The 25908-nt window shown below is 40.7% G+C and overlaps 3 protein-coding genes across 4 annotated transcripts; 2 read left to right on the top strand and 1 right to left on the bottom strand.

Moving 5' to 3' along the window:
- Positions 1-1283: 1283 nt before the first annotated feature.
- Positions 1284-13489, top strand: rgmb (repulsive guidance molecule BMP co-receptor b). Of its 2 annotated transcripts, none has more exons than XM_088409155.1 (3): positions 1284-1794; positions 8110-8645; positions 11530-13489. In XM_088409155.1, the coding sequence occupies exons 1-3, from the start codon at positions 1677-1679 to the stop codon at positions 12268-12270; spliced, it is 1395 nt and encodes a 464-aa protein (XP_088265281.1). In that variant the 5' UTR covers positions 1284-1676; the 3' UTR covers positions 12271-13489. The 2 variants fall into 2 exon arrangements, with proteins under 2 accessions (XP_088265281.1, XP_088265272.1); XM_088409146.1 differs by lacking the exon at positions 1284-1794 and adding an exon at positions 2925-3377.
- An 89-nt stretch (positions 13490-13578) lies between these two features.
- On the bottom strand, positions 13579-15152 carry LOC148429787 (uncharacterized). The gene is made up of 4 exons (XM_088409165.1): positions 15005-15152; positions 14381-14683; positions 14272-14304; positions 13579-14160 (listed from the first exon to the last, which is right to left on the bottom strand). The coding sequence occupies exons 1-4, from the start codon at positions 15057-15059 to the stop codon at positions 14021-14023; spliced, it is 531 nt and encodes a 176-aa protein (XP_088265291.1). The 5' UTR covers positions 15060-15152; the 3' UTR covers positions 13579-14020.
- A 313-nt stretch (positions 15153-15465) lies between these two features.
- Positions 15466-25405, top strand: erap2 (endoplasmic reticulum aminopeptidase 2). The gene is made up of 21 exons (XM_088409134.1): positions 15466-15587; positions 17823-18150; positions 18239-18425; positions 18496-18665; positions 18736-18874; positions 19064-19198; positions 19281-19401; positions 19483-19637; positions 19941-20054; positions 20145-20276; positions 20817-20948; positions 21311-21379; positions 21460-21635; positions 21707-21786; positions 22672-22855; positions 23471-23627; positions 23716-23900; positions 23997-24158; positions 24419-24559; positions 24653-24734; positions 24893-25405. The coding sequence occupies exons 2-21, from the start codon at positions 17981-17983 to the stop codon at positions 25022-25024; spliced, it is 2823 nt and encodes a 940-aa protein (XP_088265260.1). The 5' UTR covers positions 15466-15587; positions 17823-17980; the 3' UTR covers positions 25025-25405.
- Positions 25406-25908: the final 503 nt, after the last annotated feature.

The following is a 25908-nucleotide window of genomic DNA, read 5'->3' as shown; positions in this document are numbered from 1 at the left end:
GTTTGGTACACTTTTTGCAAATAAAGTGCAAACAAAGAAGCTGCCCTCCTGAAGTGGAAAAGAAATGTTGGTCACTGGATATTCCTGCTTTGTTTCTGCCTTTTTTTAGTAGATAAAAATAAAGTGAATGATCAGTTCTTCATGGTCGTATTTTTTTAATGATGCGCGACATGCAGAGCAACTTCGTGAAATATTGATTTAATTTAAAAAGCACTGTCACATTTTGTGGAGCCTTTTTCGTAAGTAATCCCAGGGACCAAAGCTGTGTGTGTGTTTTTTTTTATAACATTAATAATATGACATTAACAATTGTCATTATCACAGTTATTAATGGATGGCCTTTTTCCTGCCTGAGTTTGAAATGCCTGACTGCATCTGACTGCACCGTATGTCTCGCGTTAGCAGCTAGCGGAGACTTCTGCCATGTAAAATCAGGACAGCGTAACTTGACAAGTGGTTTCCCAGCATCCTTAATCAGTAATGAAATATGATTTGCTAATGATATTCTGTTGATTTTGGTAGCTATGTAATAGGATGGCAATAATTTTGAATGAAGGAGTCTCAAGAACTTGTCAAGCTAATCGGAACCCAATCATCGCTTTTATGTTAAAGTTGACCTACAGTATATAGTGCATTGGTTGGTTGTTACATTATGTTGTTGCAGCTTCCTTGGCATGTCCGTTCGCATCAAATAAACAATGAGAAACATATGAATATACATTTTGAAAACATCCTTGCATACCTTTTCAAGTACTACCAGCATTATTCAATGACTTGTTTCATCTCTAGTTGCTGAAATCCTGCCAAAATAAATATGACTGAGATGATCCAGGTGGGTTTCTTACATTTTCTGCATGACATGACTACGCCTCCTTCTCCAACAGCAAATGTGTAAAGTCAATTGAAAATGCACCAAACATTTTTTTTCACCGAGCATTCCAGGAACCATATGATTGTTACACAGGAGTCACGGATTAAGTCTAAGGAAACCTGACACTTTTTAATTAACACAAATTGTTGTTCAAAAATAATTTGTGACCTTTGGCGGATGGTTGATTTATAAAAACCAAAAGTTTCCATTTCAATTAAACTATGGTAAACCACGTTATCATGAATATCTTTTTTTTTGTTTCTAATGTAATTTCAGGACTATTTTTGTGTATTTGTACGGATACGTTATCTCTCTCTCTCTCTCTCTCTTTCAATCACTGTGGGCGTGATTCCCGCCTGCAGAGCTCACTTGAAGCTTTATTGATTTGTTGGAAGAGGAGGAGAAAGTGAAAGGGGAGGAGTGAAGGTGGAGTAAAGAAAATCGCGCTGGGAAAGGAGAGTGCGTGTTTTGAGTCCGCTTGAAAATCAAGCAGGTCGAGTGGTGGTCGTGGTCGACTTCACGTGGGGCTGCAAAGTGTGGATGCCGGGACAAGGGAAAGTGTGACCACTATCGTTGACAGGCATACTTTCTCCTCTTCCTTCTCCTTGCGCACCTCCGCCCACCATTCCGTGGAGTAGAAGTATTTTAATGCTCTTGCTCACCCGTGGAGAACAGGGACAGAAGAGTGGAGAAGAAGAGGAGGAGGAGAAAAAAGAAGAAGTAGTGGTCCTAAGGCCTGGCCGCCACTACTGCTCGCCTTTTTGAGCTCTGTCCTCTCCCCCTTCCTGGCCCTGCATGGACGGGGATGGGGAGAGCCGGATGCTGTTGCAGCGGGGCTGAGCGCCTCGCCGCCCCGTCTCTGGTGCGCCGCTTCCGGCCCCTGCTGCTGCTGGTCATCGCTCTGACCTCCACTGCCCGCTTAGGTAAGCACACTGCAACCACTTTTTATCACTCCTCTATCAGCGCGCTATAAACACACCGCGCGCATGCAACGACTAGACATTCTTTTGTCACTTTTTCCACCCTTGTATTCTTCTTTGTGTTGGGCCCACGCCTGCTTGACATTGACTGTGCGTACAGCGGCAGTGCAGCAGTCCCAGCCCGGATCGAGTTTCGGCATGCTTCTCTCTCTGGGGCCGTCATTCTCCTGCTTGCTCTTTAATGGCTGCAGAGTAAGGGAGCTTTCGAGCAATGCCTCTGCACATGTGCAAATAGCTAGCTGCTGTCAATAATAATATAAGTGGTTACGGGTCTCTTCGTGGAAGGAAAGGTTTGTTACAAAGTGTTACTGTATGGGCAGCTTAACTGATAGTAAAGCTGGCATCCTATGCAGTACTCTTCACAATTATCGTGAAACAATTTTTACATCGTTGAAACACAGTAACGGTGTTAGTAAATAACTGCTTTCGTCTTATTTAGAGGTGTCATCAAAATAAAAGTTGAAACAATACATGCAGCTCATAGAAATACTTAAACATGCACCTTTATATTGAGACAATACACTGGTGGGTTCCATACTAGGCATCTGTTTTGGGGAAACTGTATCTTCATAGTCAAAGTTAAGTGCTGTTTTTGGGGCCTCAATTTGAAGTTTCCACTCAACAATGGTAGTATAGGCTGTCAAAGGTATGTTCCTCGCATAAACTGTCTTTGAAAATGAACAAATCTTAGTCTGAAGAATAATGTACTTGACTAGGTGTTGTACATGAATCACCGGGGAATTCAACTCACAGACAACTTGATCTCAAAGGTGTTTGAGGACACCATTCATGCATTATCCTGGATGCATGTTTATGTGGTCCAAAAAGTAGACTCTTTATGTAGCCACCATTCATTCCTCTTGTTCAATGTGTGTTTGTACATGTGTGTGTAATTGTGCATGTGCGTGTAATTGTGCATGTGCAGGGGGGCTGACAGTCTGTGGAACAGTCACACCTTCAGTAATTAGTTTAACACAGTCAAGGCAGAGGGACAAAAGTGCTTCTGCACACAGCCTGGTGGTTGGGGGCGGGGAGGTGGGGGGACACTTGCCAATAAAATGAACCTTCTCAGCACCACCTGGAAAGAATGCATGTCATTCATTTGGCAAACAGAGCATTGATATGCATCAACTTGTACGATCCGTTATCATTCCTGAGGCGTACTTCTCACCTCTGTTTTAGTCCTTGCGTACGTCAGTGCCGTGCGTTTGTTTAGACAGGAAGAAAGGAATGTCGGAGTCTTGTGTTCACACTCCTGACTTTCTGTTCCAGGAGGGTGCATGCTGTCGTGAGTTCCTGTAAAGTGTTGCAGCTATTGCTCGGAGGGCTGTTTGTGTGATCTGAGCTCAGGGTGAGAGGGAACATGCACCACAAGGTGATCAATAAGCACTTGGGCTGTGAGATGATGCCTGGAGATCCCTGTCAGATCTCTGGAGAACAAAGTGGTTGGAGGCTTCCAAATCGGGAGACAAAAGAAAACTCCCAACTAAGCCAGAGAGATTCGCACTGTGGATCTTTTGACCCTGGTATGTTTGCAGAGAAGCCATGTGGGGAATGCGGGAGCTTGGCTGCCGGCTGAAATATCGCTGATGTCTGCAAATTATTTGAGGTGGGAACCCCATCAACCGCAGAGAGTAGCGATTCTCAGGCAAAACGCATTGAACCTCTGAGATGATAGAAACGGACATGGGGGCAATGGAGCAAATGAGAATAATATAGCTATTGTGTGGAACTACTAACAAATATTAATACTGTGATTATTTCATCTATTGAATATTTTGTTGATTAATCAATGATTGGCTTTTATTATTCTGAATCAATGGATTTTTGTGGTTGTTACTGGTTTGGTCCGTAAAATGCCAGAAAATCAGCAAAATTAGTCGATCACTGATTTCCAAAGTAAAGGCAGATGTTTGCGGCGGTTTTTGATTCAACGCAATGGTAATTAGTTTACATTCACACTCGACTAAAGAAATTGGAGAATAATTATCGTCGAGAGGCTACAATTCTGAGCGTTTTGACAATTTGACATATTTAAACAAATAGTGTATTATCAACAATTATTAGCAGTTAATTTAGTAATTGATTAGTTGTCAGTTAATATTGCAATGAGTAGTGCGCTTCTACTGTTGTTTATTACTCTATTATTGTTTCTTCTTGCCCTTGGGTATGGAGCCCATCAGGCACACAATGCGGTGAATAGCCCGTGTGTATGTCTCTATCCCTTTAGGAGGCGATAATCCTATTTATTTATTAATAGCAGAAAATAAACATTAAAGCACAGCAGTTGAATGTGTGTATATATATATATATATATATATATATATATATATATATATATATATATATATATATATATATATATATATATATATATATATATATATATATATATATATATATATATATATATATATATATATATATATATATATATATATATATATATATATATATAATTTTTTTTTTTATTGTAACAATATGGCTGCTCCGTATCTCTGTATGCGGCCACATTTTGTTTGCAATCTTCAGTTTGGGTACCAAACACAATGCAATTGCAGTTAGGGCTGAGATGCATTCTGCAGTCTCTTGAGTAGTTCAATGTTGTGTAATAACAGGGATGAAATAGGCAGAGCATACAACCTTCTTTGTCAAAAGCAAATATCATCTTTAAATAAAAAGTCACATGTGAAGAGGAAAGACCACATCACTCCCTTGTGGTCCTTTGTTTCGTGTATGCTATTTAATAGTTTTACAATTGATAGATGATTTTTTGTCGGTGCGGAATTAGTGCTCACTTTCTATTACAAATATTGCTCTGGCACCAATCCCATTTTAGATTCATAATATGTAGCTAAAGTTCTGTTGAACCTATACTGTCTAGATAACTTTTTAAGATTCTTTTTTTTTTTTTTTAATGAAATCACTACAAATTATAATAATTCAATGTGCATCCATTTTAACATTTATGCAATAAGAAATAAGAAGGTAAAGAGAGTGTGACATCACACATTTGAAAGGCCACTTGTTGTTTGGTTCATTTCCTAGGCCTCAATCATACATATCCCTTAAACCAATGAATTCAAAACATTTATTTTCCAGTCAGACTTATGCGGATATCTGAGGATGATTATTTCAGGCTTGCCAGTTTTTTTGGATAGCACCACGGCAGAAGCACAAACCAGATCACGGTTTACATTCCAAGTGTTCCAGAACAGTTGTTATTCATCATAGCGAGAGCCTTGTTTTGCAAAACATTTGAGCGTTTCATGAAAGTGCTTTGAACTTCGTTCTCATTGGACTTGGTTCTTGTCTTGCTCCATCACTCTGCTCATGCTTGATGGTGAAAGGGTACTTTTGTCAGTGTTAGTCCTGCTACTGATAATGATACCTCCTGAAAAGGAATAAACTCACATTGATAAGATATGAAGTTGTATTTCACTCGCTGCCTGCACGAGCGGATAAAAGTCAGGTTAATTCGGTTAGGAACAATGTGTCCCCAGTTCTCCCGATGTGTGACACCCACTAACTGTGTGTATGCACTGGTGTCAGTATTTACCAAGCTAGGGAGATATATATTTTTTTAGTGTTGGTAGGGGGTCCCCTCATACTGTTTTGTAAACACAGAGCACTACTGCCCCCAAATGGTGAGACTGGCTCCTTCACGCACCCCTGAAACCAACGCGTGCACAAAGGCAGCTTGTGTGCCTGGATTTTTTTTTTTTTTTGGTAAAAAAGCGAGATCTAAAATAGTTAACTGACGGTGTGACATACGAGGAATTTGTTGATTTTAGCTGAAACAATTTCAGATTTCTCTTGACTGGCCTTTAGGAGATCATCCTATCATATGAGTTTGAAAGGAGTACACAACTGGCATTCTTTCTCTTGCCTCTGAATGTTAGTATGTAGCAGCCTATTCACGGTAGGTCCCCTCTCCTCTGTGCCTTAATCAAATAGAGACATGCTTTGCCTGGTGCATTAGATCTGCTCGCTAATTGGCTTCCCTTGCTCCAACGTTACAAAAAAACGTCATATTGACTCGTCACGTGTCAAAAGCAAGCACGAGGAGAGGGAACAACAAAATAACAGTTTACTGTAGTTTTTAAATGGGGCACATACATGATTCCATTTCTTCTATGCTCTTTGGTGCTTATTGGCGTTAACTTGAATTAAAGTGATGAAAGTCATAGGACTAAATGCATGGCTCTCACCTTGTACGACCCCACCCTACTTTTCACCCTTTTAACGCCGCGCGCTGCCACTATACCACACACAGACACGCTCTGTCATTAACAACCGCCGGTGTGGCTAAGCTTTCCATCTGGCAAGTAAAATATAGTCCCTGAATCTGAAGGAGAGTAAAACATTTAAATGTTGAGCTAATAAGCACCTTAATGAGACTCTTTAAATAGAAAAAGTGTTTAAGATGAGATGAATATAGTAACAACCTGCTATTTTGGATAGTATGGTACTTTTATTTGATTTTTTTTTTTTACATTTCACAACATTCATCTCAACTCTGCAACTGTAGATGTGGCAGAAATACCGTAGAAACTCACTTTAGGGTTATAATAATATTTTTGCATTATAGTTTGACTTCTTTTTTTAAATTGAGGTTTATTTAGAATTTAGATGTGGTTTTGTTTGATCTTAATAGTTTTTATCTTTTTAGAAAATGCTTTCTTTTCATTTAGTTGTCATTAGTTTGTATTAGTTATTCTTTTTTACATGTGAAATGTGAACGAGATGGAAAAAAAGGTAGTATTGTATAATGTGCCCACTTTGTGGCCTTGCTTATTCTGAACATAGAGCAATAGAGAAATAAATGTGTTTAAATGGAAGGCCGAAAGCTCCTGTATGTTATCAATTTTAAAAGAGAAAAACAGATGACATTTTTGCATTAGTGTTTGCACTCCTTTATAAACAACATTTTGTTTCAGATAATTTTTGTATTTTTCAAAAACATTTGGTTTTATTCTATTTCGTGATAGCATTTTTTTCAATTATACTTTAATTATTTTGTTATTTTTCATTAAAATATTGAGTAGAAGAAGTAGTACTCGTATAAAAACAAGACTAGTGAAAGTAGAGGTGGCTGCACGGTGGCAGACTGCTTAGCACGTCTGCCTCACAGTTCAGAGGTCCTGGATACAATTCCAGCTTGCCCAGGCCTTCCTGCAAGAGGTTTGTGTGTTCTCCCCATGTTTGCATGGGTCTTCAATCTGGTCTTTAACTCCTGCATGTCCATAAATAAAAATACAGACAGATGTACAGAAGATACAGATATACAGTGTCGGCTTAAAATCTAAGCTATTTCCTCATAGCTTTGCGAAGATAAATTGAGTTCAGAAATATACTAAATTGGCCAAAAATAACTAAAAATGTGAACTGATGATTTTTAGGCTGGAAACATACTAAAAAAAAAAATCCACAAACCACTATTGATGCATGAAACACTTTTCTGGAATATGGTCACAGTTGGGGAAGTCTATTCTCAGAATCTGTTATGATGTCATCGCCTCTGGGTTTTTTTTTCCGCTCAATAAATCCCCAGTCACCATGTCACACTGCCATTGACGTTACCATTTTCATTTATATTTTCTTTTAACATGCCGTCATCTTTTGTGGAGAGAAAACGTATCACGCTTATTGTTCATGATATGATAACGATAAGGTGTATCGCACGGATACAAATGTGTTGTGTAACAGTAAAAACGTGAAAAAAGTTTTCACCGGGAAAATCTGTTTAGGATCAGGAACAAAGGCTTTGTAGTTTGTTACTTCCCTTCATCGTACAAGTGTAACTTTAGCAAAGGTGCATACTGCAAATGTAAGGCCTCTGTCTATTTCATACACAATGTGGTGAAGACTTGTGGTAGCTTTTTATGGTTCCTGATAAACATGGCCTTATCTTTTATAGTCTTAAGTAGTCCTAACAATTCTTTATCTTTTCCTTCTGCTGCTCTCCGCTCTTTGGTTTATTACGCTTTGGATTTATTACACTTACGGAGCGGTTCGCTTGATTGATCGAAACATTCTGAGAAGCCCGAGGGCGGCTCTTTTTCTTCTTTTATTAAATGGCAACCGGCCTGTAAGTTTGTGAGTTTAAGTTCAAAGCCGGCGACAGTCATCTTAGTCGTGTTCGGCGTGAATGTAAACTTTCCATTTCTGCTTAAAACCAAGCTGCCCGCATTCTCAAACAGATGTTTCGGCTTTCAGGAAGTTTCAACTGATGGTATTTCTCTCATTCCTGCGTAGGTGAGTGCCAGGTGATTCCCCCCCAGTGTCGCATCCAGAAGTGCACCACCGACTTTGTCTCGCTGACCTCTCACCTCACGCCGGCTGTGGATGACTTTCAGGTTGAATTCTGCAAAGCTTTGCGAGCTTACTTGGCCTGCACGCAGAGGACATCCAAGTCCTGCAGGGGCAACCTCGTCTTCCACTCGGCCATGCTGGGCATCTCTGACTTAATGAGCCAGAGGAACTGCTCCCGAGATGGCCCCACTTCCACCACGCACCCCGAGGTCCACCATGAGCCGTGCAACTACTACAGTCGCACGCAGCATGTGCACACACACGCCCATTCGCACGCACACACTCATAGCCACAATCACGCCAGGCCCGGATTCCTTTTCTGCGGGCTGTTCGGGGATCCCCACTTGAGGACGTTCAAGGACAGCTTCCAGACTTGCAAGGTGGAGGGGGCGTGGCCTCTCATCGATAATGACTATCTGTCGGTTCAGGTCACTAATGTTCCAGTGGTCACCGGCTCCTCTGCCACAGCCACCAATAAGGTAAGAGACAAGCTGTTTCCTGAACATTTTCAAATGTCAAATATTCTCTTTAAACTAAGATTTTGTTTGCAGTTCCGCTTGTTTAAACACAATATGATGATTTGTGGAAGATGAATTATGCAGGAAAATCCACCTGTTATTTACTTATCTCGGGGGCAGCCGTTTTGCAACTTTCCGTCAACTGAAAATGACATCACACTTGCTCAGGGCTCAACTAACAACCAATCGTTGATCATCTGCTTTCTGACTTTGGTCATGGGACATTTGCAAGCTGATTCATGATGGGTTATCCCTTGTGTCCTGAGCAACAGTGTTGTCGTTCAACAGCAAGTGGTAAAATGGCCACGCCCCAAAATTGCTAAAAGAACTGGTAGCTTTTACTGCTTATTTAAAATGCAATAAAAATATTAATGTGTAAGTCAAGTTTAGACTAGTGAGGGAACATAGATCATATTATTGTAAATACAATTTTTGGGTCGACCTCCCCTTTAAACCTGATCTGGATTGCATGCCATTAGTAGTTCTGTCCGTGCACCCCTCAAGATAAAAACCCCGTTGACCCCAAATTTTGGAAAATTGCTTCTTATCTAATAAGAAAACTAGAACAACGACCGTGGACATTTTAAATTGTATACAAGGCTTTTTTTCACAAGTCCCCAACAGTAAGTCACAAGATTTCCGATTGAAAAGCACTAATAGCCCCCCCTATCATCCTGAATGTGTATCAGCCATCATCAAAGTTGGGATTCCGTTTTTAGGTTTTTTTTTTTTTTTTTTACCAGATTAAGTTAGAAATAGAATAAAATAACGACACCCTGAAAAAACCATTGCCTGTTAAGCCTGACTGGATTGTGTTAAACCTTATAAGTTCCACTTTGGTAGGACATCCTAACACTTTGAAACAATGTTACCGTCCAATAAATTCCCTCTTTCTTTGTCACTGTTGACGCTGAAGATGCAACTGATATGTAGAAAATTTGATCTTTTCTCCTCACCTATCAATCCGTTGCACTTTAAAGTTAAGCATCTTAATTTGGGTCTTAGCCAGTCGTCCTCACAGGTGTGCTGCCAACAGCTCAGTCTTGTGACCGTCTCTTGTGACTGCAGCACTGTTGTGAAACCTAATGTGGGGAATGGCTCAGCAAAGCCTGACCTCTAATAACATGGAATGATATGTGTGAAAGGACCCACTGTTTCCCGCTGCGCCTCGTCTCCTTGGGCTCTCTGTATTTATGAATCGTGGGCCTTTATCGCTATATGACAATAAAGAAGTAGAAGTTCAGCACAAATTGGACATTAGAAAACGATACGTAGTTCTCTCCTCTTTATTTTAGTCCATGCTTGTCATTGATCATTCAAACACATACACACCCACACAAGCAAACAGAGCTGTATGCCCACACGCACGTACACCCACCCAAACACACACACCAAGCAAATAGTATGGCTGCTGCACTGTGGAGATGGAGGTCTGACCTTGTGTCAGAGTCGGGGCATGTTATTAGTCACAATTATTACAAACACACACACGCGCACACACACCTACTCACACACACACGCACTCACCCAACAGCCCTCCAAGCTTAATGGCCCGACTGGGCTCATGCCTCATGGCTGTCATGTGAACAAAGCCGCCATTCACCGGAACTACGATGCTGGACTAGCGCTCGCTGCAATGCTCATACCACACCCTTGTACTCACACCACTGCTTCCAATGTATCGGGTGTGTGTATGTGCGTGGTTCCGAGTGTGTGTGTGTATGTGCATGCGTGTGCCAGCGTGTTTGCATAACTGCATCAAATTGCAACTTATTAAAAACTCATTTCAACTTTTCTTTATATTCTGTGTCAATAATATGTTACATATGAGCGTTGCTATCTGAGCTCCGTGTTTGTTTTATAAAATCCATACAATTGAACATAATTGAACGTAATTGAACATAAATGAACATAAATTAGTAGATTGTACAAGGAATAATGCACTGAACTTATTATTATAGTTTGTTATTTCCTAATCGATAACCCAAACGCCAATACATATGAAATGGGCCAAACCACAAATAAAAAAGAAACGTGGTAATCTGTTGGTCAGCACCCAACAGGGTAAACTGTTTTGCTCTGATTTCACTCCAACATTGCAATTACGAATCGTAATTAATGATTATGGTGCTGTGTTAAGTTGCTTATATTAATACTACATGGGCAAAAATATTGGGAAACCTTAAGGTTACACTTACATATGATTATGGATGTTTGAAAGTGCTCTATAGGTAAAGTTTAGTTGAGTTACGCCCTTTTGGGCATGTATAGTTTGATTTGTGACACTCATTCATCCAGGGGAAAGAGGTCACTGATATTAGCCCAAAAGAGGGCCTTGCAAGCTCTGTTATAAATTAATGCCAAAGATCTTTGATGGCATAGAGGTCATCTTTATCTGCACCCAAGTTGCCCTAGCACATAGTTATGACCAGTATTATTGGAAGAAAAAAAACTGCCACCCCTGAAAAATTCGGTAGCATGGAATTGCTTAAAATGTCATTAACATAATTATTGTGTTACTTTTGTCCATATGTCGCAAATTCATTTCATATTCATATCTCATATTTCAAACTGTACAGTGTTTGTAAGCATTTTTTCAAATAGATTTTTAAAGTAGAGGTACAGACTGTAATACCCACATTTATGGGAAAGGGAAGCCACAGAATCATCACACATATCACACTCTTTGTTCTGATGCACTACTGCAAGTGTTGCTGTCAACCATAGCTCCCTCCATGACACAGACTGACGAGTGTCACATGCCAACCCAAAAGTGCTCGACTCTTCACTCTTCACAAGTGCACTCAGTTCATTCAGTTAATGCAGATAGTTCTGTGTCTTACAGGTCACGGTTATCTTCAAGCCCTATGAAGGTTGCACCGACCAAAGGGTCTACCAGGCCGTGACAGACAACCTACCCGCCGCCTTCGATGATGGCACCGTAAGCAGCGGCGACCCCATCCACGTCTCCACGGGGACAGACAGCGCCACCGGAAAAGTGAGGGCCCTTTGGATCTCGGAACGCAGCCCGGGCCACCACGTTGAGCTGCACGCGGGCTACATTGGCGTGACGGTGATCGTCCGACAGCTGGGTCGCTATCTGACCCTGGCGGTGCGGATCCCCGAGGAGCTGGCTCAGGCCTACGATGCCACCCAGGACCTGCAGCTGTGTCTCAGCGGCTGCCCCAGACTCGAGCGCATCGACCAGAGCGGCCGCCTGCCCCTGCTACCGCCGTCGGTCGGCCTTCAGCTCCAGCATCTGCACAGGCCCAGATACTCCTCACAGATACAGTTATACTCCCACAGTGACAGACAGGTGTTCACTCTGGAGGGTGCTAAGGAACGCTGCAGGGAGCAGCTGGAGGTGCAGGACATTTACTTCCACTCCTGCGTTTTTGACCTCCTTACCACCGGCGACGCTAACTTTACCGTAGCGGCGTACAGTGCCCAGAAAGACATGGAGAGTCTTCATCCGCACAGAGACAGATGGAGGATCTACCCGCGAGGTGCCGCCCCTTCCACCTTGTACCGTCAACCTTTGCCGGCCCTCATTCTGCTACTGCTTTGCACACTCACCTTGGCGTAAAATTGATAGTCCTGCATGTACATGAAGTGCACTAGAGCGTTTTTGCCTGAGCATTGACACTGATTCCTGTACGAACAGGAAGGTTTTACTTTAGCAGAGATGACTCTAGTCTAATTGTGGTATTACTTTCTCCTCTGTTTTCTCCATTTTTGGATCAGAAGCCAATGACAATGATTTAAATGTTGTTCTGTAGGTGAAAAGTGATGCATTACTCATAGTGTACATATGTCTGGTCTTTCTAGCACGGCATAAAAATATTGTGTGTGTTTTTTTGCTATTTGGTATGATTTTTCATACCTCAGATAGGGGATGTCTTTATAGAAGCACTTTATTTTGATATTTTTGTTTTTTGCTTGTTCAAATCCACGTCAGTGTTTCTTATGCTAAAATCTGTGATTTTTATGATAGTACGTACATCAATCTCAAACTAGCCAATTGAACTCAGTATAATGATTTGAGTATAATGTGAGCGGTTATTTTTTGAATGGAAAAAAAAAATTGTGTTTTGTCTTCCTCGGTACTAATTTCAATGTGTGCATTTCTGGATCCAATTGCCAACTTGCCTGGATGTGTTTCTAGTTCCTTTGGGTGTCAATTTGGAGTGTTCCCGCTTCTTTGCCATTAGGCTGGACGTACAGTGTATGGGCCTGTAGTTGTTGTTCACCGTAGCATTTGTTGGGTTGATTTGAGCCAAAGACAAATGGCCATTTCTTTATGTAGAAAACACACGATTCACCATTAAACCAGCACCTTCACCATTTCCTGTTTTTTAATGTGCTACTTTAAATGATCAGTTGTCTCTCGCTGTTATCTTATATAGGATACGGAAGGTCTTACTAATCCTTCAAATTAACGTTTCACCACCTTGTCTATTATTGGCCAATGCAATTGTTGTGGGAAATGTTTTCGTTTTTGTTTATTCTTTCCTCAACTGAGCTGTGAGTCATTGAATCATATGAACTGCTCTGTCATTATTCTTTGTTGGAAAGAAGCTTGAGCAAATCTTTTTTGCAATTGTTCAAAGTTAATTTCGTGTGAATGTTTTGTGGCTGGCATACATAACTTATTTAAGAACCGTAGGTTCTTGTATAGATAGCTCCATCCACTTGCCATGTGAATAATTTAAATATTGTAAGTTGTGATTGTGCTGTCACCCAGTGGTGCCCTGTTGTTATGTCAGTGTGTTATTCAAGGCACTTAAAAAGAAGGAGCAACGAAACGTGTCCAAGTGTTTTATTTCAACAACCAATGAAGAGAAAACAGCATTCATAGTTAACTAAACATTGACTGTGACATTTCAAACAACTTTCCAAGTTAAAAGGAAAGCACACCGGGATCGCACTCTTAGACTGCACTAACGTCTGTCTGAGGTTAGGCAAGCTGCTGATAAGATGGGAGGTTTGGCTTTGACACAACCTCAACTGACAACACTGTTTACACCTGGGATGCACACTTTTAAGCAACAAATGCTGTCAAAACCTGCCCCACTTATGACCCTGGTTGCGGATAACTTAGGTAATTCCAATATTATTCGATTCCAAAGGCATTTTATGAAGTCACCCTGAAAGAAGAACTCTTCAATTTCTTGTGCAAATTTCATAGAGGGAAAGAAAAATCACTTTTGGCTTGTCAGTGGTACTTCCATTCATCTGAAAGTGAATGACATGGTGAAGCCTCAAAATTGTAATGCATTGGTACAAGGAGGACTTATGATATTACAAATTCAAGACTTTGTACCACTAAAGATGATTTAGTTTTTTGCGTCGCGCAGCGTATTACCACTTGTCGCTGCGTAAATTGTCACCACAGAGTTAAACAAAAGAATCTTCAAAAGAATCAGCTTCATGATGAAGACAATTACTGTGTTTGTCCATATTGCAACATCAGGAGCTGAAACCACACCAAATATCAAATAGACATATTTTGGAATAGTAATAACAAATTCAAGGTAAGATAACGCAAAAAAAAAAAAAACTAACTTAGTAGCAACACTTAACATACCTTTACTCTCATCACTGCAGATGTCTTGGGGATCTGGAGATATTACAATGAAATTAGTGGCATGTAAAAGATTTACCATGGTGCAAAAAAAGTGACTAAATTGTGAAACCTGTGAAGGTACTGTGGTGTCTCTTGCTCACTCTGGGGCGTTGACTCACAGAGCAGCTGTATGATGCCCACTCGTTTGTAGCCACTGTGATTCCTGCCACGGCAGCGTGGTCGACATGTTTGCTATTTTCAGCAAAGTGGACGAGCCTCTTTGACGTGTGGTCTTCCGACGGTGACCTCCAGCTGACCTCCAGACGTCCTCTCTTGAAGTTCCTCACCATACAAAACAACAGTGTCCAGCCTAATCTGTCCCCCGACAGGTGAACAGGCGGTGCCAGTGATGCAAGCACGTCACATTTAATTCCTCAAAAAGAGAGTGGCAAGGTGTTTTTAAGGTTTGTGTGCATAATGTCATTTTTCACCATTTTGTGAATTGCCACGTATCATAATACAAAATAATAGTTGCATAATACTGACAATGTATAATGTAATGTTTTATGGTCATAGTTGTATAATAATTGTGCAGTTAAAACAATTTCCAAGTATTCAACGAGGTGATAGCTGATTTACAACTGCATTTGATATTGGCAGCCATGCAGGCCCAAATAAATAGCGTTAAGTACGCTGACTTTTCATAGATGTCATTATTGTAAAGAAACCAAAACAGGAATGCGGAAATTCTCACCTGTTCGTAAACTGATGAAGAAAAGGCAAAATAGTGCTCGGTGTAGTTCTTCCATGTTTGCATACGCTTACTTTCATTGTTCACTAGTCTCTGTTCATTTTTGTCTAGCAGTTGACGTGCGCTTCAGATTGCGTGCGCATCAACACGCTGCACTGGTTGTACTTGACGTGCACGCCACTGGAGGTGCACGTGTGCATTTGTTGGATTGTTTGAATGCCAATTTTTAAGAACAGTGCATTATGGGTTATTGGCTGGTGTGGTGACTTTCCACTAACAACGGTGCTTCCTCCGGCTACGCACAAGAAGGGGGGAGAGAGGAGCATATCTGCCCAAAACCGTTATATCTTAGATTAAAAAAAAAGACTTCTATAGACTAAGACTTCTATAGGGCTTGTTAACATTCACACACACACGCACATACGCACACGCGCGCGCACGCACGCACGAATTTACTCTTTTCTGTCCTGCATTGATGTACCTCCAGTGGTGGGTGGAGTTACTACGGTGGGAGGAGTGTTTAAAGAGAAAGTGAAAGTTTCCAGTGGTGGCATAAGATCGGAGTGAGGAAGCTAAAATGATGAAGGTAAAGCGTTTTGGCTTTCGCTGTTTTTCTCCTTGTTCCAGACAGCTTGCCGGCAGTGTTAGAGGAATGTTGACTAGCACTGGTATTCAACCTCAGTGTTGGATTTGCCTCTATGCTCCTGCAGCTGTTGTCACCTCACACTTATAGCTGTGGCCCGATATGCTTTTGTCCACGCTGACAGGCATGGCTTGTGTCTGCGCCTTCTACTGTATCGCCTGGATAACCTATTACTCATGTTGTTTTGTTTATTTATTTTGTTAGTTTGGTTTCACGATTCTTGGTCACAATTTCTTTGGACGCCTGATCTTTGCAAGCCATGTCCTTGTCTCCTTGTCCAATTTTAATCCACCTGCTTTTCTATACCTGCAATGGCTCATGTGTCATAAACTTGAGTATATTTAGATGGAGCCACCCTCATTTCAGGATTCATCAGATCCTTGCTGTTGTCATACAGCTTTGCTCTGTCTGAATAATCGTTAACCCCCCCTACATTTTCCAGTGACAAACTGTGACAAAATACCAAATTGCTAGCTCATCAAGGAGTTTGTAGTTTTTTTTTCAATACTCGTTTTTGACATGTGACTTGAGACCTGGGACTGCCATAGGACATTTCTTTTGTTCACTCTTGCATGGTTCTACTGCTATTCTTTGTCCTTGAGCACAACCAGACAACAGTTTACTAGAGGCTTGTTCTCATTATTGTCACCAATAAGCTTCAGCCTATCCTCCCATCTTTGGTTGAGAGCCGCAGGACACCTTAGACTAATTGCCAGCCACTTGCAGGGCCCATATGGATATCCTACAATTTAGACTTCAATGGACCTAATGTATAGATTGCTTTGTAGGGAGGGATTTGAATGAAGGTACCTGTAATAAAACTAAGCACTGTGAGGAAATATAAACTCTGAACTGTAAGACTAATGTGCTAAAAAGTAGTCTACGGGCACATTCTCTTCTAATTATTGTATGGTGCTGCTAAATGATGACTATTTTATTCAAGTCCAATGTAAGAAGCTCTGCGCTTCATCTACCTTACCTCATGAAAGAAAAAAAAAGTTTCTTGCTGCCTTCCTAATCAAACCTTCACTCTGATCTTCTGCGTGTACCTGTTCTTGTGTCAGTTTTCACTGAGGACTGGGTTTGTTGCGCATTCAAAAGACATGCATGGTCATTTTAACAGAGACGCTAAATTGCCCATTAAGTAGCTTTGAATGTACAGTAGATGTGTCACGTCATGGCATGGCGGCGTGAGGCGGTGGAGGGAAAATGAATCAAAAAACGCAGGAGGACGGAGTGAGTGTGCTCAAACAAAAATGCTCTTTTAATAATAAAACAAGGCAGGAAAAGCAGTAGACAAAAACTTGACAAAGTAGGAAAATAAAAGTTACGGAATATAACTCACGAGACTTAATTCGGATGATGGGGAAGAATGGAGGGCGAGTAGGAGGGGGGGGAAAAACCACAGTGGCACAGGGAACATGAATTAACGATATCTGTGGGGTGAGAGGTACAATAATAGTAACAGAGGGACGGTGGTTTAAATACATGAAAACTAATTACAGAAAACACACTACAGCTGGACGGGGACAAGAGGCAGGGGAACCGGATTGGCTAACACGTGAGGAGCGGGGACACACGGACAACAGGTGGACGAGATAAAACTAATGAGACTGAGAAAAAGGCAGACGCAGGGAAACCAACACGAATGAGTCAGACGAAATGAGCCAAAAACTACTTAAACTAAATCCAAAAACCCAGACAGACCGTGACAAGATGGTTCTTTGTCTCTAAATACACAGCATTTGCAGACTGCTTGTTGCTTCTTGCTCAAAGGCAGCTGGAATTGGCTTCAACTCACCAGCTCATGACTAAAGGCCTGATCCTATCACATCATCATAAATAAGGGTCATGTAATTTTCAGATAATCAGTATCATCAGGAAAAAATTTCAGCTTTTTTTTTTTTAACCCATTTTTAACCCATTTCAAAGGTAAAAGACCAATAAGATAGCAAAGATAAAATAGCAAAGGCATGCAGATTGATTTCACAATTTTGTTCAGTCAACCAATGTGGGAGTCTCCAATGTAGCAATTGCATACTGGTTACCGTGGTAAACATGGTTTTTACCATCAGTAATAATAATTAAGATAGAATGAGACAATTTCTAGCTGCTTCAGGTTTATTGTGTTCAGTAAATTAGAGGAATACTAACAAATCATCTTGATTGTTTTTTTAGGTTTAGGAAGCAAAGAGAAGTGCCCATATACTTTTGCAGTGGAAACGTCACCTTTACAGGCCTTCAAAAAAAAGGATTTGACAGCCTGCTTTCATCAACCGTGGTTTGCCCGCTGCTTGGCTTTGGCTTTTTGTTCAATCAAGGACATTTTAGCCAAAATGGTCTTTGTGAGGCCGTTGGTGCTGTTTATTCTCCATTCATATATGGTTGGAATGCAGCCCACCCAAATTTCACAGCAGGCATCAAGCCCTTCGCAGCCTCCTGGAGAACAAACTCCTTTCGAGACAGACAATCTGTCCTTTCCTTGGAGCCGCCTCCGTCTGCCAAGGTAATCTCCCTGCCGTCCTCAGTGAAAAAGCCAAGTAATTACAAAGAGAACTGTTGGAACTCATCACAACAAATCATTTTCTTCTTAGGTATATAATTCCTCTTCATTACCACATCTTGCTGCATCCCAACCTCACTAGTCTCAATTTCTCCGGCTCAGTCACCATCCAAATTGACGTCCAGAACAACACCAATTGGGTTGTGTTACACAGTAAGGGTCTGCAGATTTCCAAGGCAACCATTCTGGATAAGAACCTTGCTCATTTGTCTGAGCAGGTAAATGAAAACACAGCTGGCAGATTAGCACATGTATGTTTTGACTGACCCACTTTTCCTCATATTCTAGGTTCTACCTTGTCTTCATAACCCTGCCCATGAGCAGATTGGCATCTTTTCCCCCAGGGTGCTCATTAGTGGACAGAAGTACTTCCTGTATATTGAGTATGGGGCAGAGTTGGCAGAAGGCTTCCAGGGTTTCTATAAAAGCACCTACACGACCGGTTCGGGAGAGATCAGGTCAGGAGGAAAATCGATGTATGGCGAGTGTTTAATATTAATATAATGTATGTTTTATATTTTTTTATAGAACCTTAGCTTCCACTCACTTTGAGCCTACAAGTGCACGGATGGCGTTCCCTTGTTTTGATGAGCCAAACTTTAAAGCGAACTTCTCAGTGAGGATCAGACGAAGCTCTGAGTTCATTTCTTTGTCCAACATGCAAATAGTAAGTATCATAGCTGTTTGATTCATGATGTGGGCTTCTTCTTTAGAGATAATGACAATACTGCAATATTAGTATACTACTGCTACTACTACTACTACTACTACTACTACTACTACTACTACTACTATTACTACTACTAACAATAATTATAATAATAATTATTATTATAATGGTGTTTGTTTGTCTTAGGTGAATTCAGTAGAAATTGATGACGGCTTACTGGAGGACCAGTATGCTGCAAGTGTAAAGATGAGCACATACCTTGTAGCTTTCATTATTTGCGATTTTAAATCTGTGACTGCAACAACATCATCTGGAGTGCAGGTATGATCATTGAGAAAAGTAAAGGGTGTTTTCCTACTTTGAAGAAAAGCGTTATCACTGAAACATTGTCTAATCATGATAGGTTTCCATCTATGCTGATCCGGGGAAATGGTCTCAGACCCACTATGCACTTGAAGTTGCTGTCAAAATACTTACATTTTATGAGGAGTATTTCAACATTTATTATCCACTACCCAAATATGGTCAATATTTTTTTTTCCGTTGCTAAACATAAAGTCTAATAAAGTATTGATTCACATTTTCTTCATCTTTTTTTTTTCTAGATCTGGTTGCCATCCCAGACTTCCAGATGGGTGCAATGGAAAACTGGGGCCTGACCACCTACAGAGAGAGCAGCCTGCTCTTTGACCCTCACATATCATCTGTGTCTGATAAACTTTGGGTTACCATGGTGATTGGACATGAGCTTGCCCATCAGGTATGAGTTTGTCTTGTGTCTTTTCCAATAGACAGTACGGTTCAGCTCAGAATTAAATGAATTTAATCACATTTCTTTTGTAGGTCCCTATAACTTTGACCCTAAACTTCCCGTGTTTCACTTGTTGATATAAAACAAGCGGCTTTGGAAATGTTAACAGTCAGGTGTTTACCTGAGCCAAATTGTATCAGGCCAAATTGAACTGAACAGCGTCACTCATTCATAGAAAGCTGTAGGGCCTCATTTTTTGATGTGGATACACTTGTTCCTAAAAGGTTGTTTTTTTCCCCCCCTTGCTTGCAGTGGTTTGGCAACTTGGTAACAATGACTTGGTGGAATGATACCTGGCTAAATGAAGGGTTTGCCAGGTACATGGAGTACATATCAGTTGAGGCTACATACCCTGAACTAAAAGTGGTATGCACTTAACTTAATAGAGTGGTCAGCTGAAGGTGACGCTGAGACTGAATAACATAAATTCATTGAATAATGTCACGGTTTTTGCAGGAGGAATACCTGTTGCACACATGCTTTGCAGCAGTTGCTCATGATTCACTGAATTCTTCTCGGCCAATATCCAGTCCAGCAGAGAGCCCCACTCACATCCGTGAAATGTTTGACACCGTCTCTTATGACAAAGTATGGTTTCTGTTTTTCACAAGTTTTTGCTTTTTACAACAATCGACCTAATATTAGGTGAATGGCTAGGTTCAAAAAATTGTCTCGCTCGTGCAGGACAGACAGGTGAATGGAAAACAATCTGCTCTGCCATTATAAAACATTTTACTGTAGACCGGAGGCAATGTTTTTAGTAAGTTTTGAAGTTGCACGTGTAAAACCCAAGTAATTAGCCAACATTTAAAAAAAAAAAAAAATCATATTTCCAAGCCTAAATAGTAAAACGATGTGAATATGTAGCTTGAAATGTTCTACTATTGGGAATAGCTCAGTTTTATTTACCTATTTATTTATTTATTCAAGTATTTGTGTATTTATTTATTTTACTTTTTCAATTTACCACCAACATCGCTTAGTATTCAAACATCAACTGTAAAACATCACAAAAGGCTCACGCAAAAATATCAGTTATTTTTCAATTTCTCACACTTGCAATTTTTTGCTCATCATCAACCTTGTAAAACCCTGAAAACATGTTTCTTTTCCTCTCTGTACCTCTAGGGGGCATGTATCCTGCACATGCTGCGCCATTTTCTGTCAGAAGACTTGTTCCAGGGTGGGATTGTTCGATACCTTCGCAAATATAGCTACCAAAATGCACAAAACCAAGATCTGTGGGACAGTTTGGCCAATGTATGAATACAAATAAGTAAATAACAGAAAAAAAACATAGAAATATGCTAATTTAATTGAGGATTGCACACATCAAAGAAGAGATGGTGATGGATGGATGGATGGATGGATGGATGGATGGATGGATGGATGGATGGATGGATGGATGGATGGATGGATGGATGGACGGACGGACGGACGGACGAATGGAGGGAGGGATGGATGGATGGATGGATGATACCATTTGTTTCACTGAGTATGCAATATATCATTTTTCAGACTGGATGGATGGATGGATGGATGGATGGATGGATGGATGGATGGATGGATAGATGGATAGATAGATGGATGGATGGATAACATTTACTCCTATTCTTTTTAAGACTTGCTCAGAGGAGGATTTCATCTCAGGGAAGCATTGTTACAGCAGAGAGCAGGCCCATAAAAATTCAGTAAGTAAAACGCCTGTTGAAATTGCTGAAATCCATCTGGAAACATTGTAATCTCATAGTTTAGCTATTGCTTCATTCAGTACATGTTTGCCGGAGAACACTTGGACTTGACAGCCATGATGAACACTTGGACCCTTCAGAAAGGTGTTCCTCTGGTCGTCATAAAAAGGTCGGGGCCACGTCTGATGCTCAGACAGGTCAGATTCCTGAGAACACAGCTTCCTTCTGACCCCCTCTGGTCCACATTGCAACAAGGGTGAGGATGGATTGATAGCGTCAGCATTTGTGTTTGGGTTACATTATTTAAGATGAATTGTTCTTCTCTAGTTACTTATGGCATATTCCTCTCACTTACAAGACGGATGCATCTGGTACCATCCACAAACATCTGATGACAACTCCCAGTGGTAAGCAGCAAAAGGTCGCCTATTGCACTTTTACTCACCCAAACTGTTATTGTGCTTCTGTTTGTGCCAATAAATAAAAAAATAAAAGTCAACATCGATTTCTGTGACACCCCAGTGTGGCCCATGTGCAAAACAAGAGTTCATGTTACGGCACATTTTAATAAATCAAACAAATTTGGTCTCAATATCATCATCTCATTTGAATCATACCGACAACCGTCCTGGCCACATGAAACACAAGACTTACTGCGCAGTAACTTTGTTGAGTTAGGGTTAGGGTTAGGGTCAAAGGAGTGCTGTGGGACATAGCCGTGTTGCGAATGCCGCTAAAAGGCAGCAAAGCATCACTTTTATTTCAGTGAAACTCCTCATCTTTGTGACATAGCAAAATTTTACAGTTACAGCCTGAACCCTAAAAGAAGAAGGGAAGTTAAACATGGTTTTTACAAAGATATTTTCTATGCAACCCTATTAGTGTGAACATGACATTAAATTAGATGAATTTTCTGTGTGTGTGTATTATGAATTAACCTACAAACCCCACCCGGTTTCATCCATGTCAGGGGGCGTCCATTTTTTTCACCTGCCGTCGGTTTAATATTACTGTACATCACACTTCCTTAGGGGTCGGGTCATGACCAATCATGACCAGTCATGCCTCGACTTGGGAACGTCACACGATTTAGCTCTGAAGAATAGATTACGGTGTGATTAGTGATATCCTCTTTCATAACTTCCTTCAGACTTGTACAACACTTACAATATAATTTATCAATGAATACACTTGACTAAACATTTTGTTGCAAAATGCTCTTTGCCTTTATTTTGATATGCTGACCGCAATATTTCCACAATAGTGCCTTTCATTGTCTGTTTGTCTTACAGACAGTGTCTACATAGGAGAGGAGGTCAACTGGGTGAAGGTCAATGTGGACATGACTGGCTACTATGTGGTTCATTATGAGGATGGTGGATGGGAGGAGATAACAAAACTGCTGAGAGAAAACCACACCGCCCTGAGTTACAAAGACAGGACACACTTGATACATAATGCATTTCAACTCGTCACGTAAGACTGCGTATACTGTTTATGATCTTTTGTGTAAGTACAGTAGTAGCACACAAAATGTGAGAAGTGCAGTTTCTCTTCAGGATTCCCATTAGGGAGTGTTCTAATACATGATTAAAGGGTTGCTTGGTCATGAATTGTTAGGATGGTACTAATGCTACACAATGAACGAGTTCATACAGTAAGAATGTTGTCACATGACACAGCAGGACACACGGTCAGTCCGGGGTTTATTTAGTTTTTCCATTTGTTTTATACTAATGGCCTATAAAAAAATTTGTATTCTTAAAAAATATTTCAACTTCATACTTAGTGAGTTGACATTAGTGAGACTACAATGTGTTGACTGTCATACAAATTTGGGTTACATCCTCAACGTTGGAACAGTACTGTACTCCATCTTAAAGAGAGGACCTTTGGTAGTTAATTAAATTCATAAGAAAGGAGTTTACCCTTGAATCACATATTGAAATAACTGAGACAAAATGGAGTGAATTCAGTCTCAACTAGTTTGTGGTCAAAGAGGGAATATACCTTGACAGGAGTGACTTGTATTTCTTAATTTATATAGTGCATACAGCATTTAATGCTTCAAAAATCCTTATGTGTTTTTAGGGCAGGGTACCTTCCGCTCAACAAAGCATTTGATTTAATTGGCTATCTGCATCGGGAAACGCATACTGTACCTCTGCTCCAAGGACTGGGATACCTGGAAGCTCTTTACCATATGATTGAGAAACGGAGGGATGTGGATCTGATGCAAAACTTTAGGGTAGGAAGATAACGTTATATCAAGACTGACTTAGGACTGAAATATGAAGCATTACTCAAGTTTGCTACTCTGTTTTTTTCTGCCGCAGATCTACATCCTGCAGTTCTTCCGCGGTGTCATTGACAATCAGACATGGAGTGACGAGGGCTCTGTGTCAACCCGACGACTGAGGTCAGAGGTTCTCTCCTTGGCGTGCCATCTGAATGACACTTCCTCCCTTGATGAGGCACAGCGGCGTTTCAAAGAGTGGCTTCAATCAAATGGATCTCTCAAGTCGGGCCTTCTATCAGCTCCACTTTCAATGTCAGATTTTCTGTTGCTTCTTGATGATGGACTAACAAACACGTCTTCAAATTGTGTTACCTGTAGACTTCCTACTGATGTGGCCAGCACTGTGTATGCAGTTGGTGCCCTGGATGATCACGGATGGGCCTCACTCCTGCACATGTACAAGACCTCAAGCTCACCAGCACAGAAAGACAAACTTTTGCTTGCTTTGACCAACAGCAGAGACACTAATAACTTACACAGGTACATTCCCCTCCTGGGTTTTTTTTTTAATGTACACTAATGCAATTACATAACACCGAATGTATGAATTGATTTTCATATCATTATTCTTGTGATTTGCTGTTTGTAGTCATGGAGAACTGCGTGTAAAAAAGAACTATTCACGGCAGATGCCAATAGCCTATTTTCACATGGTTTATGCTGCCACCTTGTGGAAAACGATCATGTTTGTTTTCCTGTGGCATGATAATAGAATACCAATTGGGAATTTGTCCTTACAGGCTGTTAGACCTGGGTCTGGAAGGTCAGGTGATACGACCACAGGACCTGGCCACGCTCATCTTTGGGGTGGCCCGAAACCCCCGGGGACACCGCATTGCATGGAACTTTGTCAAGAAAAACTGGAGCACGCTGGTTCATAAGTCCGTGTCACTGAGAAGCTTGTTTTCATTTTGATGCCATGGTTGAGGCTTGGAATATGGGTAACTGTGTGCTCTGTATCTTATCTTCACCAGATTCGATTTGGGCTCGTCTACTATCCGCAACATTCTCATAGGTACCACAGGGCAGTTTTCATACCCAGAGGAATACGCTGAGGTACAGTATACAGTATGCCACTTTACCACCACTCATGAATACAATTGAACAGTATGTCCACAACACATTCTGAATGTATCGGCAATACCTGTGTAGTGTACTGTCTTTCCAAGTGAATGCAAATAAGTAATGATTGTTGTGCTATTTCTTTAATCCAGGTGAAGTTGTTCTTTGAGTCCATCAGGGAACATGCATCTCAGTTCAAAGGTCCTCAACTTGCACTGGAGAACTTGCAGAAAAATATACGCTGGATGCAGAGGAACTTGGAGACATTGAAAAACTGTTTCTAGCAAGAAAAAATACGATTGACAGAAGACGGACTTAAAGTTTGTTTTGAACATGTAAACCACTCTGAACTGTTATCTCGATTGATGGTCTATTTTTCGCTTGCACTTTCTTCCTCTCTATCTACCCTTGTTTGAACGATTTTTTGTTTTCATTAGAAAATTTCAAGATAGGTTTTGAACTTTTTCCTACTGCCTTTGAACATGTAAACCACTCTGAACTGTTATCTCTATTCATGGTGTATCTTTCGCAATAACAATCCACCAATCAAAGTCGTTCAGTGGCTTGTAAAAATCAGCTACACATTGTGCAGTGCTTCTCACTTATGTTTTGCTAAGCCCCCCCCCGGGAAAGAGAAAACCTTTTGCTCCCTTTTTGAGACACGATTTCTACTGACTTGTCTGTATGTGTGTGACACACACACACACACACACACACACACACACACACACACACACACACACACAGTATATGGTGTTTTGTAATAACCACAATCAACCATTGTTGTCATATGTTGTCTGTCAGTTTAATAGATCTTATTTAGCGCACTTTAACACAGAGGTCTCACAAAGTGCTTTACATAGCTAAAATACACATACGTTATAGAATTACTTATATGTATAGCGTTCATATTTCCAATTTGTTGCTTGCAAGTTTTATTGTTTGTAGATTTTAGTGTAACAGTAACCTGTCTTTTGGTATTTGTTATTTCCTGTTTTAATTGTCATCAGTCCAAGGCCAGAAAATATGTAGAAAAGGTATTGCTTGGCATCTATCTATATAGCATACAAATACAGTACCTACAGTATATTGCCTCTAGGGCTGGCCAATTAATTGAATTGAATGTTTTAATATATAATTTTGAAATCGATTAGTTAAAAATGACCTA

The sequence above is a fragment of the Hippichthys cyanospilos genome, chromosome 1 (genome assembly GCF_059441005.1).
Source record: "Hippichthys cyanospilos isolate Australia breed blue-spotted pipefish chromosome 1, RoL_Hcya_1.0, whole genome shotgun sequence".
NCBI classification, from domain to species: domain Eukaryota; kingdom Metazoa; phylum Chordata; class Actinopteri; order Syngnathiformes; family Syngnathidae; genus Hippichthys; species Hippichthys cyanospilos.
Note: the sequence above shows the minus strand (reverse complement) of the source record. Positions and strands in the feature narration are given on the sequence as shown.